The sequence below is a fragment of the Symphodus melops genome (assembly GCF_947650265.1).
Source record: "Symphodus melops genome assembly, chromosome: 21".
Lineage (NCBI taxonomy): Eukaryota > Metazoa > Chordata > Actinopteri > Labriformes > Labridae > Symphodus > Symphodus melops.
In genome coordinates this window covers 20000197-20019137 of record NC_136711.1, presented here as the reverse complement: position 1 = coordinate 20019137, position 18941 = coordinate 20000197, and the positions used below count along the sequence as shown (strand labels likewise).

Below are 18941 nucleotides of genomic sequence, written 5' to 3'. Positions count from 1 at the left end.
ATAAAACATGAATCATTTCTCAAGATGTATCATGAAGGTTTTTTCTACTTTTACAGTCACGAGCTGATTGTGACCTTTTAGGAACCAGGGTCTACACTGAAGACCCGTTTCCTCCAAGCGGTCCGTTATGGATCAGTACGGTTTGGTAAGGCCGAAAAACAGAAAGGTCCCAAATAGTAGGACGGGACCAGTCGGTAATTTGGGAATGTTTCCCGGCTTTAGTCACAAAACGCGTGGCGTGCCGAGACGACCCAAACTGAACTGCTTAGCGGAAGAGGGACTTTAGTTCTGGGGTGAAAGATCTACTTCTAGGGGGTCTCGAACTTTCTAAAGGTCCAGGGACTATCGAGGTCAGAGCATGCAGTCCCTGCAGTGCTGCCGGTCTCTGATTGGTGGGGAACAGCAGGTTCCACACACGCTGGTCATGCGTGGAGGAGCAGCTCCATCAGAGCGCCCACTGAGTGCATCCTGTAGAAGACGCTGAGCGGCTGACTCAGGTTCACCAGGACGAACCAGGCGCTGAAGCCGAAGAACCGCTTCCCGATGCCGTTCTCGAACTGAGGGTGGACTCCGAACGCGGGAATGATCCACAGCTGCCCCCCCCCCCAAAGAAACAAACGCTTAGACACAGTGTGAATACAGACGGCACATCTCTGTTGATATAATTAACACGCGTGACGTTACCATGACGTTCGACAGGATGAGGAAAGCACAGATTTCTCGAATGGCTCGTTTCATCCAGGGTTTTTTCCCATCATGCTCTTGAGCAGCAGCTGGCGTGTTCCCCTCCAGCAGCGTCGCGTCCGTCCTCCGCTCCTCGTGGGTCGGATCAGCAGCCTTCTTCTTTGACTGTTGGACGGTTTATCATACATCAGACATCCTGAGAGAGCATGATCGTACCCGAAAGACTGCAGATCCCACAATGCATTGGGAAGGTAGTGTAAAACTGATGGTCGCTATTCGAGCACTTTATCCAATTGTGCGTTTAGGTTTAAAGATTTTCGCGAGCAGAGAGACGGAGCGCAGTGGTAGAGTCGGTCGGGGTTCGATTCCCAGATCCTGCAGTCGTGTGTCCTTGGGCGAAACATTTAACCCCAAGTTGCTCTAAGTAGTCCACTACATTTGTAAGGAGTAAGGATGGCGTGCAGAGGTGCTGCTTGTCAACAGGCATGGGGGCGGGGGGGCCCATGAGGGCTCACAAACTGAAACCAAAGCATTGGACCAAAATGTGCAAATTTTGCAACGACAGTCGGAAACCTCCTTTAGGGGGCCCTATCGTCTGGCACGGCTTTGCACTCATTTTTACTTTGAAAACCAAAGTTTGTCAGTGAATCAGATAAAAAGCTCAAGGAGTTAACTGGCAGACGTTACATGAACGCTGGTAGGAGGGGCCCCAAGATGAATTTCACCTAGGGGTCCACCAGACTCTAAAATCATCCACTGGATGTTAGCTAAAATGTTAGCTGTTGCCAAATGATCGGCCATATTTATTTTGGGCTACAACCAGATTTTAAAAAGTTGTTTTTAGTTTCTCTCCCTGCAGCTGCCTTCACTTTATCAAAGTTTTGATTTTCTGCAAATATGTAAAAAAAAAGTTTGACCTTGATTGATTTAGCATGTTAGCCTATTAGCATGTAGCACGTAAACTGTGAATTTAGGTACCTTGAAAAAGTTGCCCCACTGCTTCCCCTTCTTCTTGGCGAAGAGTCTTGGGTGTCTGTGAAGTCCCTTGATGATGAAGATGTTCTGCAGGATGAGCTCCAGCAGGCTGAGGACGGAGTAAGACAAGTCCAGGTCCCCCAGGGGTCCTTCAGTCCCCACAGCGAGGGCCGCCACCACAGAGAAGTAAGCCAGGGCGAGCTGACCCAGAGCTGCCGCGAGCAGGAGGATCACGTCCAGGCTTCGTGTCGGGTTGCGTCCCCTGACGCTCGCCCTCCTCTCCACCTGGTGGACGAGCGTCCCGCCCAGGCTGCACAGAGACATGACGGGCATGATGGCTAAGTGGTAACCGTAAAATATGAGGAAGGCGGTGAGGCGACGGTGGGGCAGGCGCACAAAAATGTGATAGAGGACGAAGGTGACGACTCCCACCACGAGGACCAGGCCGCCAAACACGAGGCCGAAAAAGATCTCGCCGTGGCAGACCACACGGAGGGTAAGCGTCTGAGCGACGTGGTGGTCACCGGGACTCGTCCTGCGGCCAACGTTCTTCCACATCACGTAGATCATGCAGCCCGCCATCAAGTAAAACTCCATGTGGAAGGGATAAAGGATTTCAATGGCTCTCCTGAAGACGAGGCAGGCGGCGCTCGCTCTGCAGTGGCAGAAAGTCACGTTCGTGAATCCTGGAAGCAGAAGAAGATCCTTAAAGACTGATTCACTTTTTTAAGCTAGCACCAAATATTTCATAACTTTTTTTTGGGGGGGGGGGGGGCCTCAAAGAAACCTCAATAAGCTATGGGGTGACGCAGTATTTAAGTGATTTTGGACTTGTGCTCAAGCTGCAACCTCCGGTGTTGACAAATGTGTGAACATCCTGCAGTTCCTGGAGTGTCCACTAGAGGCTGGCTGCAGAAGCACAGGAAGTCACATACACACCCATTCAAACCCGCCTCAGCTCCAGCTCTCAGCCTGTCGCTAGCTTGACTCCCATTTAGTGACTTTTTACTGACGGTGATTTTTATTAGAAATGAGAAAATCTCTCGCTTCTTTCATCAACTAATTTATAGTAACTATAAAAACAAATGAAACAAACAGCCTGATATAATGTGACTCTACCTGCTAACTCTGATGAGTTCCTGCTGCCGACATTAAGACCGCCCTCTTTGTCCATCTTCATCTCCACATGGATGGTTTCCTCCGTCACCGCGTTCAGCTACAGCAGCAGGTCAGCCGAGAGGATCGCCATCAGCCCCGACCTGCAGCACGCCAGTGCAAACATGAACACACGTTCATATATGAGGGCAGGAAATCACATGTGCAAATGTAGAGCGAGTAACTCGAGTCTCTTTCCAACGGCTGCGATACATTCAGCCTGTGATGCACCTGGTGATGATCTTGTGTTTGTGAACGCAGTCTTTGGAGTGAGCCCACAGTAGAAACGTCTACAAGAGGAAAACGAAGAGAAGTGATTCCACAGGTTATTTAATTTATTTAATTTATTTAATTTATTTAATTTATTTAATTTATTTATTTAATTTTATTTATTTATTTATTTTTTTATTTATTTATTTATTTTATTTATTTTATTTATTTTATTTATTTATTTATTTATTTATTTTTATTTATTTATTATTTATATACTTTATTAATCCCACGAGGGGAAATTCGTTTTTTTTCACTCTGCATTAATGGAGAGGTCTCAAAGTGAGGGGGCTGCCCACAGCGAGCGCGCCAGAGCAGTTTTTTGGGGTTCGGTGCCTTGCTCAGGGGCACCTCGGCAGTGCTCAGGAAATGGACTGGCACCTCTCCAGCTACCAGACCAGTTTCCGGACTTGGTCCGTGCCGGGACTTGAACCGGCGACCCTCCGGTTCCCAACCCAAGTCCCTACAGACGCAGGAGCATGAAGAGCTAACAACACACAGAATGTATAAAGATCATTTCTCTTAATTCTCTGTTGCTGTTTACACCTGATTGTAAAATGTGATTGGTTGCTGAAGCAGAAAGGAGTCACAGTATTCATCCAGGGTGCGACTGTGATTACGATAAGCTGTGACTTCACACTGAGAGGTCAAAGTCTGAGGAGTCTGAAGGGTTGACTCTGTGGGATATAAATACCTGCAGAGTGAGAAACAGAGCCTCGATGAATGGAGAGAGCACTTGAGCGACGGGTTTACACTCCCGCGTGCTGATGAAATATCCCATCCTGCAGACGTACAGCAGCAGGCTGAACCCAGCGAAGACGTGGACCACAACTAGACCAGAACAGGAGCAGGATGAGGTCACATGTAGGGTAGAAACAAAGTGAAGGGTCTTGACTTTAAGGGGCATTAACAAAAACTCTCCCTGATATGGCAACAAAAAAAAAGAGCAAATCTGAGCAGCTTCATGTTTGCACACTCCTCAGAGAGGCGAGCTTACAGGAGACGGGGCCCCCCCCGGCGTGCTGGTCCTTGTGTGTGCAGAAGCCGGGCTGTCTCCGGGCCCACAGCAGGTACCACAGCATCCAGACCGCACCGACCCCCATCAGCAGCAGCATGAACACCCGAGGCTCCTGGTTCTTCAGGCCTGTGGGGTTTAAAGCGTTCCCGACCACCAGAGCTGCCCCCAGCAGCCCCACGTTCAGGCCCAGCAGACCCGAGACCAGACGCCTTCCAGCGGGAACCCAAAGCAGCGTCGGGTCCGCGTCATGCTCCTCATTCTGATGTTCATCAGCAGGTGAATCCAGCTCTAACGCTCCAGGATCTGAATCCATATTCAGCTTTGTTTTAGTCCTTTTTTGTTAAACCACTCTCACTTTGATTCTTCTGTTTTCTGCCTTCAGATTTCAGCTTTTCTCTCCTTCACTTAAATCCTGGAGCTCAACGTGTGCAGGCTTGACTTCCCCTTTCACGCTGCTTTAGGTGTGGCCTGTTTATTATCCACACCCTCTCCACGGGAGAGTGTGACAGGTGTTCATTGTTTACTTATCTGCAAACCTCAATGACGTTGCTTTATTTTGAAAGGGTTCAAACTGCATGGGCTTCCTGCCAGGTAATGTTTGCGTACATTCAACACGAGGAACTGACAAATGATCATAACGTCCCTCTCGTCTCTGCAGAGCTGCTGCGACACACAGTCAGAGCGCTGACAGACTGTTAATCAATGACAGCAGGAAACCCCTCTAAGGTGGCCCCGTCTGCCAGCACTCCGTCTCCGTCCCCTGCTGAGCATCACGCTGAGCATTTCTGCTGTGAAAACCAACATTTTTTATGAATGTTTGCACGGCTCAAATGAAGAGGAATAAAGAGTATGTGGACGCTGGGTGGAGGGGCCCCCAACTAAATTCCCCTCGGGCCCCGACAGACTCTAGAATCGCCACTGCTGATAATATACAAGTAAGGATCATGAAGGTGGTTTTGCACGCTGTAAAAAAAAGTAACTTTGCTGCCTTGTTTTAGGGACCTGCATGTCTTTGTCTGACTGTTTTAGGATCCTTTAATTCAACACACTTTCATTTTTGAGAAACAAAAAAGTTTATTTTCCTAATTTGCTTTGAAACACAAAGTATGAAATATTTTGATCAACGCTGCAGGATCTTCTCTTCGACATGTTTCCATATTATCCCACATTCACATTGTAGTAATGCACAATATAATAATAATATAATATAATATAATAATAAATACAAATAATTAAATAACAGAAGAAGAAATCGTATTTCACCACGTGATGAGCTTAAATATTAAATTTACTTTTATCCTGTTTTATGTTATTTGTCATATTCTCCTGATGTGCTGCAGCCTTCTCTTGTGTTTAAATGTGACGTTGAAAGGGGGCGGGGCTATGATGACGCGCCCCTGACAACCAGCCCTCCTCGTGTTCGTCTCCCTAACAACCAGCCTGTCAGCTCGCGCCGCTCTCAGGCCGTCCTGTCCGGAATGAGATCCCTGGAATAACGGGGCCAAACCTGCGGGACTACAATGGACCCGAACTCGGAGTCGCCATGAACGACCGGTACCACCGGGCGGCCCGGGACGGCTACCTGGACGTGCTGAAGGAGGCCACACGGAAGGAGCTGAACGCCCCGGATGAGGATGGGATGACACCGACCTTATGGGCCGCGTACCACGGCAACCTGGAGACGCTCCGGCTCATCGTGGGGAGAGGGTGAGTCCGGAGACCCGGGACCAGAACCGACTTCATCTCCTCTTTAATCCAGACACACACACACACACACACACACACCTGCTGCCTCAGCTGTTTTAATAAACATCCTTCATCCTGTATGTCATATTTTATTCTGAAGAGAAAGTTGACAGGAAGTGAACACATTTTAACTTTTTGAAATCAAAAACCTTCACTTGTTCTGAGATGACTTTACACCTGTCTTGAGGGACCTCTAACTCTAGCTTCATTCAGGCAGACATCTGTTTGTTATTGATCAATAATTCAACATTTTATTTAGACAAGGAGCCGCAGGTTGGACTTGAACCCTGGCGTGGGGAGCGACCTGACCACGAGAGGTCATCAGGTGTTTCTGATCAGCATTTCATACTTTAAAAAAAGATTCTTTATAATGCAGTAAACGCTGATTTAAATCCATGTAGGCCGTGTTTCCATCGTCTGACTCACCTGCATCTCTCATCCAATCAGAGCAGCAGGAGATGGAGGGTTTAACATCTTCATGCCTGATTACTCTGAAAAGGTCACTTTACAGCCCCCCCCCCCCCCGGGTGAAAAATCCCACTTAGATCATAACACTGGGAAAGGATGTGGCTTTAACCGGGGGTCATGATGTGGAAACAGCCTCTCATTGGTTGCTCTGATTTAAAATCCAAACGGAGACCTTTCCAAAGTGGGCGTGGCCTTCATGCAGTATAATGTTATTAAAGCTTTATAAAGCAGCAGTAAGTGAGATTGATTCGACGTGGTGGAGTGAGTACAGACACGGGGAAAGGTCACGGTGATGGAGAGGGAGTCCTCGTCCCGGTCTCTGGAGGATTCAGTGCAGAGAGGAAGTGAAGCGAAAAAGAACGGAAATTCAGTTTGAAAGCTTTTAATCGCAGCGCCGTTAAATATGAAATAAAGTCAGAATGTCACGACCTTCCTCTAATCGATGTTTAAAGGTCACATGTTCTGTTAAATCCTCTCACTCTAACATGTGTCTCTAGTCTGTCTACAAATCCCCCAGTGATAAGAAAAGTCCAAAAATGTGTCGCTCAAACAGGCCGTTTGGAGATGTTCCCTTCATGACATCACAAAGGGCAGTAGCCCCTCCCCCAGGTGGGTGACACTCCCACAGCTAGGTGTTTGTTCTGCCCTCTGAGTCTGCCTTCTCACCGTAAACAATAGGACATGGAGCCAGAAAGCAGCGAGTACACCCGAGCCCTTCCAGAGAGGGGGCGTGGTCAGACACAGCTCATTTACATATTTAAAGCTACAGACACAGAAACAGCCTGTTCTGAGCAGGGCTGAAATAGAGGGGTTTATAGACATGATCAAATACAGGATCAGAGTGGATTTTATACGTTTAGTGGAGAGTGGTTGGAGGTGTGTCTCTGGAGGGGGGGGCGGAGGCTTCAGGATGGAGGAGGCGTGGCCAAACAGCAGTTTGTTTTGGTTTCATGCAGGTGCTAAAGTCAGAGCAGGTCATCCAGCAATCGTTGAGATATTTCAGTCTGGAGCTAAAAGCCACTGTTAGCTTAAAAACATATCGGACCCCACGTGAAGTGGACTGTGGGATTTAGGAGCGAGCAGATGATCTTTTGGCGCCCTCAGTGTGAAACTCGTCTCTCTCTCTCTGCGGTCTGTTTATCGTCGTCTCGTCCGATCTGCTGCTGGCGGAGCTGAAGGAGGTCGAGTTACTGTCTGACACAGTTCGGTGTGATTCCTTCCTGCTGTGAAACATTTCATCTGTTAATCTCCTTCAGCTGACTTGGAAATGTATCAACGCTAAAAATACAAAACCCATGTGACCTCTGACGGGATGATTGGCAGCAGAAATCAGGTCCTTGGAGGCGGCGAGCCTGCAGAGTGTGGGAACAGGTGTCTGCAGGAGAAGAGTGCGGGTGTGAGGGATGAATAATGCAGACTCACCTCTGTCATGTTTAACCTGCAGAGTTTGAATAATTGATCGGGGGCCGTGCCGTGCAGGCGGGGAGAAAACAAACAGGAAGAGGAGGAGCCTGAGGTCGGCTCTGGAGTCTGAATCAGATCCATGATGAGGACGTTACCACAGTGTCCTCTTCTTTGAGCAGGAGACGGACCTGTGGGTGCAGTGAGTCATCTTACGCCCTGAGTTCAGTCTGTAAGGGGATCAGCTCAGTCAGGTTCAGTTTCTCAATGAACCGGGTTAAGTCTTCTCCACGCCACGCCACGCCACGCCACGGCGCTGAGTCATGAGCGGAGGTGATCTCATTCATGAGTCCGTCGTTTCTTTCGAGCAGACGGCGGGCTTCCTCCCCTCAACTGAAGCACAAAAAAGGTTTAGAGCTCCCCCTGCTGGCTGCTGACAGTATAGGGCGTAAGCTCCGCCTCCTCCATGTTAACAGATGGGTCAAACTATTATATCAAAGTTCACATCCAGCGGTCGCACGCCAGATTCAGAGGGTGTTGTCCTCCGAGCAGGCGGCCTGCAGGGTTAAGAAACTATAAACATGTGTTTGTGTGTCCCAGAGGTGACCCTGACAGGTGCGACATCTGGGGGAACACGCCTCTCCACCTGGCGGCTGCCAACGGCCACCACAACTGCCTGTCCTTCCTGGTGGCGTTCGGTGCCAACGTGTGGTGTCTGGACAACGACTACCACACCCCGCTGGACATGGCCGCCACGAAGGGACACATGGACTGCGTGCGCTACCTGGACTCCATCGCCGCCAAGCAGGTCACCCTCAACCCGAAGCTGGTTGGGAAGCTGAAGGACCGGGCGTTTCGCGCCGCGGAGCGCCGGATCAAGGATTGCGCGAAACTGCAGAGGAAGCACCGGGAACGGATGGAGAGGAGGTTCGTGAAGGAGTCCGCCGCCTTAGACGACCTGGACGCCATCAGCTTCTCGAGCTACGCCAGCGGCAGCACGCTGAGCCGCAAGTTCAACACGGTCACCTCCAACATGCCGTACTCGCAGGTGGGTCGTCAGGTGGGGGTGTAAATCTGGCGTTCTCTTTGTTGGCGACGACTAACGCTGTCCAACTCCTCCCTCAGGCCACCCTGCACTCCACGTCCAAGGGGAAGGCCAAGATCCAGAAGAAGCTGGAGAAGAAGAAGCAGGTCGACGGGACGTTCAAGATCTACGAGGACGGGAGGAAAAGTGTGCGCTCGCTGTCCGGCCTGCAGCTCGGCAACGACGTCATGTTCCTCAAGCAGGGCACGTACGCCAACCCGAAGGAGCGATCGCGCCTCAACATCCGCGACATGTTCCCTCGAGACGAGAACGCCGACGACGACGCCGACACCGTCTCCCGCGCCTTGAGCGACCCGGGTCTGTACGACGCCGCCTATTCTGAGATCAGCGCCGACTCTGGACGCGACTCCCTGTTCACCCGCCCCGGCCTCGGCACCATGGTGTTCAGGAGGAGCTACATGACCCGGGGGATGTTCGGAATGGGAGCTGAGGGGAGCGTGGCGGGAAGTGAGCCTGCAGGACGGGCGCCGAACGTTCGCCTACGGGGACAGCTGCCTCGCCGCTCGCCCAGCTTCGACGAGGACAGCATCGGCAGCGCTCTGAGCCTGCAGGAGAGAAACCTCCAGGAGCTGCCCTGGGACGAGGCCGATGTGGGTCTGGACGAGGACTGCGAGCCGGAGAACAGTCCTCTGGAGACCTTCCTGGCGTCTCAAGGCCTCGGGGAGTTCATGCAGATTTTCCGGAGGGAGAAGATCGACCTGGCGGCGCTGCTGCTCTGTTCGGATCAAGACCTCAGCAGCATTCACATCCCGCTGGGTCCCAGGAAGAAACTTTTAGACGCCTGTAAGAGACGTCTGGACACCTTGGACGAACCAGAGGCCATTGAAGACACGGAGCTTTAAGGTCAGTTTGTCCTTTAGAGATTTGATTGGATCTCTTTTTGCTAAGTTTTGGTCTCCACCACCTCCTGAAGGATGATATCTGTCTCTACAGCCCGGCTGCTAGTTTCAGCTTCCTCTTTGTGTTTATGACATCACACGCTCAGAAATCCTCACAGTCCCGACCGGACTGGCGGCGTGAAGTCAAAGTACACGAGCGGGTACATAAACCATGCTCACAGTTCATGTGCAGCCTGGTGGCGTGTGGCGTGCTCCCTCTCTACTGTAGTCACACACACACACACACACACACACACACAGGCGGGCCTGAGGCTGAGCAGCCGTCTAAATGGCTCCATCTGGTGGTCACATGCGATAACACGCGCTGTGGGGACTCGACTACATTTGAAAGATAAATGTTGTTTTGTGTTCTCGTCTTTGTCCAACGCCGTCCTTTTTTCAGTCCTCTTGGTTGAGACCTCGTCGCTCATTTCATCCGAACACGTCCTGTAATTCTGTTTCTGTCTGTTCACAGGTAGGACAAAGAAACGCCAGGAGCTAAAGATAGATAGATAGATAGATAGATAGATACTTTATTGATCCCGAGGGAAATTCAAGCTGATTCAAGCTCAAAGATGTCTCCTGTGTGTTATACCACAGTCAGTGAAGGCAACACGGGGACAGCTCGGTCAGTGAAGGCAACACGGAGACAGCTGGGTCAGTGAAGGCAACACGGAGACAGCTCGGTCGGTGAAGGCAACACGGAGACAGCTGGGTCAGTGAAGGCAACACGGAGACAGCTGGGTCAGTGAAGGCAACACGGAGACAGCTCGGTCAGTGAAGGCAACACGGAGACAGCTGGGTCAGTGAAGGCAACACGGAGACAACTCGGTCAATGAAGGCAACGCGGAGACAGCTGGGTCAGTGAAGGCAACGCGGAGACAGCTGGGTCAGTGAAGGCAACGCGGAGACAGCTGGGTCAGTGAAGGCAACACGGAGACAGCTCGGTCAGTGAAGGCAACACGGAGACAACTCGGTCAATGAAGGCAACGCGGAGACAGCTGGGTCAGTGAAGGCAACGCGGAGACAGCTCGGTCAGTGAAGGCAACGTGGAGACAGCTCGGTCAGTGAAGGCAACGTGGAGACAGCTGGGTCAGTGAAGGCAACACGGAGACAGCTGGGTCAGTGAAGGCAACGCGGAGACAGCTCGGTCAATGAAGGCAACGTGGAGACAGCTCGGTCAGTGAAGGCAACGCGGAGACAGCTCGGTCAGTGAAGGCAACACGGAGACAGCTCGGTCAGTGAAGGCAACACGGAGACAGCTCGGTCAGTGAAGGCAACACGGAGACAGCTCGGTCAGTGAAGGCAACACGGAGACAGCTCGGTCAGTGAAGGCAACACGGAGACAGCTCGGTCAGTGAAGGCAACACGGAGACAGCTCGGTCAGTGAAGGCAACGTGGAGACAGCTGGGTCAGTGAAGGCATCGCAGAGACTCTGCAAACTGCAGCTGGTTGTTTTTTTACAGTATTGTTCATTTCGTGCTCATTGTACAGTTTTGGTACGGTACACACGTCGTTGTTATCACAGACACATGTATGTTGACCTCTGGTTAATCTGCGGCGTCCTGTGAGGTTATGTGTGCGAGAGATAACCCTGTTATCTCAGGTTGCTCGGGTGGATCTGGTTTCACTGGTTTCACTGTGCACTCGGGAGAATGACTGTGCATGAATGTTTGTTGTTGTTGTTTTGTATCAGATGCACCGACGCCCATGATCACCTTTTGTTAAAATAAACTTCAAACAGGATCGTTTGTCGTCTGAGTTTCTGTCACTTCACAGAGCTGTTACTCCTCAACCTTTTTCCCGCCTGCACGCTGACATGATGCACGCTAAGAGCACGTGTGAACACAAACAGCAAGCTCAGAGCTGTGCAGGATTAAACACACACACACACACACACACACGCTGTGTCTTTGAGAGAGCCTGGAGCGCAGAATAAAAACAGGCAGCTCTGACATCAGACGTGTAAACACAGATCTGTCCTCTCATCTGTGCAGACAGTCAGCCTGTCAGAGCACATTCCTGCACACCATCTCCTGAAACCTTTCCCCCAGTGAAGAAACAACTGCCCCCGTTAATCCCTCTTTCGCCTTCTCTTTTCCCAGGATGATTGCCAAGGTTACAGAGATGAGGAGGAGGAGGAGGAGGGCGGGGGGGGGGGGGGGTGACACAAAGGAACAGAGTGGGGTGAGCGACATGCAGAATGTATGAGACACCAGAGAGGAGAGAGACGGAGCTGTGCTGCCTGTGTGAGCTTTTTTTTTTTTTTTTTTTTTTTTTTGGATCTGTAACGTCACAGGGCAGCTTTGCATGTTTTCCGGGCGTGGGCCAGTGAATTCCACGGTGGGAGTCAGCTGACAGAGCGGGGGGGAAAAAAGGAGGAAACGGAGTAAGACGAGAGATGAGAGAGGAGAGGAGGGGGGGGGGGGGAGAGAGAGAGAGGAGGGTTCACACGGCTCTTGAAGCAGCGTGAAAGGGGGCTGGGCCTCTCTGACAATGCTTCTACGCCAAGAAACACTTTTGCAATGCTGACTTTGACCTGGACACTTTGTCCTCAGGGTGCAGCGTGTACTCCGCAGGGTGAGTTTGTTTGGAGCCGTCCTGGTCCCCGAGCGCAGGAGCTGACATGCAGCCCGTACCGGAGGAGTGGAGGGAAGGAAAGGAGGAGACGCTGGTGAAGAGGAGAGGGGATCGCAGCGGGGGACAGATGAAGGGGGACGGGGGGACGGTGGACGCAGAGGTGGAGAAGGAGTCCCTGATGATGGAGCTGACGCGGCTGGTGCAGATGACGGTGAAGGAGAGCAGCTGGTGGGAGAGGAGGGGCAAGGACTGCAGCATCCTGGCAGCAGCTTTCCTCAGCCTGCCACCCGGTAAGAAACTCCACACAGCTGCCCAACGTCGACAGCTGCTTCTGATTGGTCGGAAATGTTTCTGAAGAGGGGAGAAAAAAACCAAACATGTTGCTCCTTTTTCTAATTTTCTTCAGATTTTAGTCCAACACAGCAGCTGCAGAGAGAAATAAGACTTAAGATGTGAAGTGACCCTGATAAAAATCTAAAACACAGCTCAGAGCGTTTCTGTCTTTCACTGACCTCGAATAAAACTAACTCAACAAAACAGCAGGACAGATATTTGTATCGAGGGTTTGTATCGTGTCCTAACTTCATTTGCATCATCTAAAACATCCCATTCAGTGTGTGTGTTTGTGTGTGTGTGTGTGTGTGTCGTCATGGCAGCTTCACACTCCCACGGTGTCCCTTGATGGGCTGCATGCCGCTCGATTAGGACGAGTGTCTCGTGTGACACCTGAGGTCCAGGTGTTACTGTCGTCTGCACCTTCACTGCTGCAGCTCATGAACTACACACACACTCCCCCCCCCCTGCAATAATAATCTTATAAGATGTCATCACCACCTGATCTTATCTGGACTTTATTTCATTTGATTTGCATGCAATAATAATTTATGGGACCACTAGTGCAATAACATTTTTGTCTTATTTAATTTTGCACTGTGTGATTTGTCTTCTGCTGTGACACATTCAGTCCCTTCATATTCACCTCTTTGAGTGGAGTCCCAGAGTGCGGTGCTGAGGAGGTCAACTGATATCTCCCATCTTGTGACATAACTCAAAGCAGGCGGCCTTGAAATACGAGTTGCGTCGTTTTATTGGGTTAGGAAGGAGAGCGCGCGCGCTGCAGGTTTATTAAAGCGACTGTAACAACCGGGTGATTTAAAGTGATGACGTTCAAGGTCAGATCGACTGGGTGAAGGTTCACTCCTGCCTCCTGTCAGGTCCCTTCTTCCCGTGGAGGAGTGACACGGTGAGGTCATCGTGTCAGTCACTGAGGATCGAGTGTCAGTCGTTCACCTGAGCTGTAAGACGCGGCGTGTTTCTGTGCACACGGCGGCGTGATGTGGATCAGCGGGTCTGCAGAGTCAAACACCTCCACAGCCAGCAGCTCAGGGATTCACAGGATGGGGAAGTCGCCTTTTATGGACCTAAAACACGACTCCTCAGTTTTTATGTAGCAGCACACAAATCCGTGACCACGGGCCCAGGACCCCGACCTTCACGTGGTTCACAAGTAGAGCATTCACTGCACTACTTGTGAACCCACAATAATGGTATATTTTGGCAAATGATGAGAATAAAACTAAACGTAAAATCCATCCTGGTGATTTGTGATGTTTACATTTTGGTTGAAAAAACGCTTCCTGTGTGAAGTCAACACTTGAGTTCTGTAAAGACAGATTACGTGTTTGTTACAACTCTGTGTGTGTGTGTGTGTGTGTGTGTGTGTGTGTGTGTGTGTGTGTGTGTGTCTCTCAGCCTTCCTGCTGCTCGGTTCCTCTCACCTGCTGTGGTTCACAGCCGGCGTGCTGCTGATGGGCGTGGCTCACGCCGTCCTCACCATTAAAGGGACACACCTGGCCAGTCACGGGGCGCTGAGCGAGTCCCAGACCTGGGCCAAGTTCTGGGCCATCTTCTTCATCGAGGTGAGCCGGTCCAGTCTGTGGAAGAAACCTGCAGCGAGACATTTAAAGGAACAGTGACAGAAAAGTGCTCATTCGCCTCTCACAGAGTTTGTGTTTAGCTTCAACACAGAGCTAGTTAGCTTAGCATAAAAACTGAAAACAGTTTGCATATCTCACACTAAAGTTCTGGTCGTAGCCTGGTGAGCTGTTTGCCCTGTTCCAAGTCTTTATGCTAAGCTAACTGGCTCTGTCTTTATATTTTAGTGACTTGTCTCTTGTACCAGTTCCCTCTAGTGGTACACTGAGGAACTACAAGTTCTTTTGTAATGTTGATTTAAAGATCTGAGTCTCATACTTCTGAAAGTTGCTACTATAGGCTAAATAAAAATGTATTTTATAATACAAGCATGTATAACGTTAGATAAATCACAATATCTGGGAATAAATGAGAATAAAAAATATTTTTTATTTATTTAACCGGGTTGGTCCTATTAAGATTAAGAACCTCTTTTTCAAGGGAGAGCTGGCCAAGACAGGAAGCAGCAAAACAAAAACAAAGTAGCAGTCAAATACACAAAGGTGCGATTTACAAAACTTTCAAGGACACCAGCTCCTTTAGTTTTAAGTCATTTTGAAACAGATTCCAGGCTGAGGGTGCAGAAAACCCAGAAGCCCTTTTACACATTTCTGGACACAATAACGTCAGCATTAAAAAGAAGCATTCAAGAGAGTCCAGGTGTAAAGGACACGAGGGTGCAGTGAGGCATAGTCAGTAAATAAAGGCAAACACGACCTCTTATTGGACCTCGGTTTATAACCTCGCTGAAAATCAATTCAGTGAACAGGACACGTCAACACGGATGTTTACTGAACGTTCAGTAAACAAGGACTCGTGAACTTCCCCACGCTGTTTTGTGTCAAATTGACCCTTTCCCTCCAATCAGAATACAGTGTTACAGGTTAACTATCTGTTCAGATATGAGAGCAGTTATCAGGTGAACAGGTGTTGCAGCGATGGAAGCGGGCAGTGGAACTGCTTCAGATAGAAGTGATTGTACCCGAGCTAAAAAGCCTCTGCATGTTTCTAATAAGCTCCAGCAGCAGAAAGCTGCTCAGACTAGGATCAATGTTGGAGATGAAACATGGAGAGAGGTTAGAACGCAGAAAGCTTTACAGACCCATGCAGAGCTGGCTAAACACTGAAGCTACAGTGTCCACCACATGCAGAGCTGGCTAAACACTGAAGCTACAGTGTCCACCACATGCAGAGCTGGCTAAACACTGAAGCTACAGTGTCCACCACATGCAGAGCTGGCTAAACACTGAAGCTACAGTGTCCACCGCATGCTGAGCTGGCTAAACACTGAAGCTACAGTGTCCACCACATGCAGAGCTGGCTAAACACTGAAGCTACAATGTCCAGCACATGCAGAGCTGGCTAAACACTGAAGCTACAATGTCCAGCACATGCAGAGCTGGCTAAACACTGAAGCTACAGTGTCTCTACAGGTGACCTGTGTGAGAGGAGGGGGGCGGGGCTTAGTATCTTTCACGTATGTTGTTTGTGTTTTCATCATCTCGTGTCGTGTGTCCTTGTGTTCCTCCCTCTTTCAGGTCTGCGGCTCATTCTCGGCGCGGGCCGGCGTTCAGGGTCACATTAAGATGCATCACGCTCACACGAACGTGATTGGACTGGGCGACTCCAGCGTGTGGAAGGTCCCATTCCTGCCCCGCACTGTGTACCTGTTCATCGCCCCTCTGAGCGTGCCCATCATCACGCCGCTCGTTGCACTTGGTAAGCGGACCCACGGGGTCACTCGATGTGATTGGGTATCTTCCTCCCCGTGTGACCCGGCCTGTGTGTGTTCTCTGACTTCCAGCTCACCTCAGAGGAAACTCTCCGCTCCTCGTCTGTCGGACCGTCCTGATGGTCACACTGGGCCTGTACTCGCAGTACTGGCTGCTGATCCACGTCTCCGGGTTCCTGTCGCCGCTCAGCGCCCTGCTCTGCATGCTGGTCTGCAGAGCCATGTTCTCTGTGCCCTACATTCACGTCAACATCTTCCAGGTGAGGATTCCCTGCAGGAGCTCAACACGAGAGTGTCAGGACGCGCCGAGGGAGGGGGAGTCAGGGGCGCGGCGGGCGAGAAGGCGGGCTGCAGAATTCCTCATATCACATTGGATGATGAACTGTAGATGAGACTGTGGCAGCGGTCCAGTCTAAATACTGACGACAGCGAGTCTGAGCGGCGGCAGCCTTTTCATCTGAAGGGATAAACTGGACGTGTTCATGCATGATTTCCCGTGTTGGCGTCCGACAGGCCGAGCAGCTCATTGTGCATTGTTCTGATCAAAGTGTGAAGTGTGTGTGTGTGTGTGTGTGTGTGTGTGTGTGTGTGTGTGTGTGTGTGTTCTCTGTGGGGGGTCTGCTCGCTCTTTGCGGCGGTCGGTGCTGAGGCTGACCTTTGAAAACACTGTGAACTTAAAACTCCTCTGATCTCCCTCGATACGTGTCCACGCCTCGGCCTCGCGTGTTTTCAGCCAATAGGGAGGAAGCATCAGAGGAGGAGTGAGCAGTGTGTGTGTTGTATCTGTGTGTGTGTGTGTGTGTGTGTGTGTTGTCCTTTAAAAATGAATTTGAGCAGCGTCAGCTCGGCAGCCCGGAGGAGTCGAACAGACGCTTCAGAGTTTTAAGGTTGTTGATCAGAGTTCTCTCGTCTCGTTGGTTGGTTTGTGGATTCAAGCTTCTCGCCGTGATTACAGCAGGGAGCCGTCAGCGCTCGTTTCATTTCCACTGTGGTGACATCACATCCAGATTCAAACCTCAGCGGCGTCCCGGGAGCTCTCGGCCCGTCCTGAGTGCACGCTGCGGCGGCCTCTGTGTTGCAGATATTTAACCACACGTTTTTTTTCAAACCCTGCGTTCGCTCCGCAGCACATCGGCCTCCCCATGTTCTCCCCGACCAGCCGGCCAAAGAGGGTCTACCAGATGACGCACGGGGTCCTGAACCTGCCCAGGAACTTCGTGCTGGACTGGATTTTTGGACACTCGCTCATCAACTGCCACGTGGAGCACCATCTCTTCCCCTTCCTGTCTGACAACATGTGTCTGAAGGTACGACACCATCGGCCTGCAGTTCCACACACGTCATTAAGAACCTTCTAATGTGAGCGCGTGTCTCCGCAGGTGAAGCCGGTCGTGTCAAAGTACCTGACTGAGAAGAAGCTTCCCTACCAGGAGGACCGCTACCTGTCCCGCCTGCAGCTTTTCTTCAACAAGTACCAGGAGCTGATGGTGTTCGCTCCGGCCATCACCGAGCTGGTGGGCGTGCAGTGAGCGAGGACCAGCCGAGACCACTAAAGACTGCTGCTTTGAGTTCATTTCTGCTGACGTGTGACCACCTCCACACACACACACACACACACACACACACACACAGGTGTTTAATCAATGACGTCATTTGATCAGGAGCTCATTCACATCGTTGACTTCTCAGAGATTTATTTGCTGATTTTTTTCCACTCTGTTTGAGGTTGTTTAAAAGCCGTCAGTGTAAACATGGGCCGGGCCGGGGGGGGGGGGGGGGGGAGATAAGACACGCCCACTCATCTGCTTCACAACGTTATTATCAGACGCAACATCGTACAATCTATGCAAGACACACAAGCACACGATATTAGCAATAAAGCAACATTAAAGGACCATTACGCCCAAACGTTTCAGGAACTAAAGCACAACAGACAAAATGCAGGAAAAATTGAATTAAAAAATTGACTGTTTGAGGTTTTAAAACAACGTTTTTTATACGATTAGCATAAAGTCTTTATTTAATTTAGAGAATGATACATGACGGCACAATCAATAAAACTACAGTTTTATGACGTGTAAAGAAAAATGTCTTACCGATGAAAACTAACTTCATATCTAACCTTGGAGAGAACGGTAGGGTTTAATTCCTTTATGCTAAGCTAGGCTAATCCTCTCTCTGGCTCTTGTTTAGGTCTCAGTAAACTTGAACTGAATCTTTGTATCTCATCGCGTTGAAAAGCGTGCTTTAGACTTTGTAGATCTTTCTAACAACCTAAAAAAAATGCTGAAAAAAAAAACCTGCTACTGGATTATGAGGCTGAGATCTAGGCCCCCGTTTCCATGGCAACAGATGATTGTTTCTGTTTGAATGTTTTGAATGTGTCCGATCGGCTCAGAGGCAAATCTACACTGCACTGTAGTTACATTAGGACGTGTGTTTTCTGTTAAATAAATAATAAAAGTTCATGATTTTCACTTTGTTTGGCTGTTTTACATCATCGAATATTCAATTTACTGTCACTCCCACAGCTAGGTGTTTGTTCTGCCCTCTGAGTCTGCCTTCTCACCGTAAACAATAGGACATGGAGCCAGAAAGCAGCGAGTACACCCGAGCCCTTCCAGAGAGGGGGCGTGGTCAGACACAGCTCATTTACATATTTAAAGCTACAGACACAGAAACAGCCTGTTCTGGTTTAAAAACATGATCATCAGGCGGATGTGTTGTTCTTGGCTCTGTGTTCACAAAGACGAGGACGGTGCTTTATTTAGAAGCTAAGACATGCTTAGTTGTTTTTCTTGCGTAAGCCCCTCCCCCTTTAACCTTGAGCTCCTCCCTCCAGCTTTCGAAGACCGAGTTTGTTTTGATCTGAAAGTTTGTTCTGAACATGTCACATACTGGAGGCCTTTGAAGCTGTGCTTGTATTTGTTGCCTCTAGGGGGCAGCAGCACAAAC

General features: G+C 50.0%; 2 protein-coding genes and 1 pseudogene across 4 annotated transcripts; 2 read left to right on the top strand and 1 right to left on the bottom strand.

Moving 5' to 3' along the window:
* Positions 1 to 74: 74 nt before the first annotated feature.
* LOC306842202 (proton channel OTOP3-like) lies at positions 75 to 4415 on the bottom strand (annotated as a pseudogene). The gene is made up of 7 exons (XR_013781765.1): positions 4082 to 4415; positions 3779 to 3915; positions 3046 to 3104; positions 2779 to 2918; positions 1663 to 2345; positions 685 to 849; positions 75 to 593 (listed from the first exon to the last, which is right to left on the bottom strand). The product of XR_013781765.1 is annotated as a proton channel OTOP3-like (transcript).
* Positions 4416 to 5497: 1082 nt separating this feature from the next.
* ush1gb (Usher syndrome 1Gb (autosomal recessive)) lies at positions 5498 to 11446 on the top strand. Of its 2 annotated transcripts, none has more exons than XM_079333688.1 (4): positions 5498 to 5809; positions 8318 to 8765; positions 8843 to 9665; positions 10176 to 11446. In XM_079333688.1, the coding sequence occupies exons 1-3, from the start codon at positions 5646 to 5648 to the stop codon at positions 9662 to 9664; spliced, it is 1434 nt and encodes a 477-aa protein (XP_079189814.1). In that variant the 5' UTR covers positions 5498 to 5645; the 3' UTR covers position 9665; positions 10176 to 11446. The 2 variants fall into 2 exon arrangements, with proteins under 2 accessions (XP_079189814.1, XP_079189813.1); XM_079333687.1 differs by having other exon boundaries at positions 8843 to 9669; positions 10180 to 11446.
* Positions 11447 to 11897: 451 nt separating this feature from the next.
* Positions 11898 to 17753, top strand: fads6 (fatty acid desaturase 6). Its single transcript, XM_079333701.1, has 7 exons — positions 11898 to 11949; positions 12259 to 12570; positions 14033 to 14199; positions 15793 to 15973; positions 16059 to 16246; positions 17114 to 17293; positions 17366 to 17753. Exons 2-7 carry the CDS (start codon positions 12327 to 12329, stop codon positions 17513 to 17515), a joined length of 1110 nt encoding a protein of 369 aa, XP_079189827.1. The 5' UTR covers positions 11898 to 11949; positions 12259 to 12326; the 3' UTR covers positions 17516 to 17753.
* Positions 17754 to 18941: the final 1188 nt, after the last annotated feature.

Excerpts from the sequence above, each read along its gene's own strand:
- ush1gb (XM_079333688.1), top strand. The coding sequence starts at position 5,646 with ATGAACGACCGGTACCACCGGGCGGCCCGGGACGGCTACCTGGACGTG. Across the intron at positions 5,810-8,317 it reads CGGCTCATCGTGGGGAGAGG|AGGTGACCCTGACAGGTGCG; the intron begins GTGAGTCCGGAG and ends TGTGTGTCCCAG. Across the intron at positions 8,766-8,842 it reads CCAACATGCCGTACTCGCAG|GCCACCCTGCACTCCACGTC; the intron begins GTGGGTCGTCAG and ends CTCCTCCCTCAG.
- fads6 (XM_079333701.1), top strand. The coding sequence starts at position 12,327 with ATGCAGCCCGTACCGGAGGAGTGGAGGGAAGGAAAGGAGGAGACGCTG. Across the intron at positions 15,974-16,058 it reads CACGCCGCTCGTTGCACTTG|CTCACCTCAGAGGAAACTCT; the intron begins GTAAGCGGACCC and ends TCTGACTTCCAG. Across the intron at positions 17,294-17,365 it reads CTGACAACATGTGTCTGAAG|GTGAAGCCGGTCGTGTCAAA; the intron begins GTACGACACCAT and ends GTGTCTCCGCAG.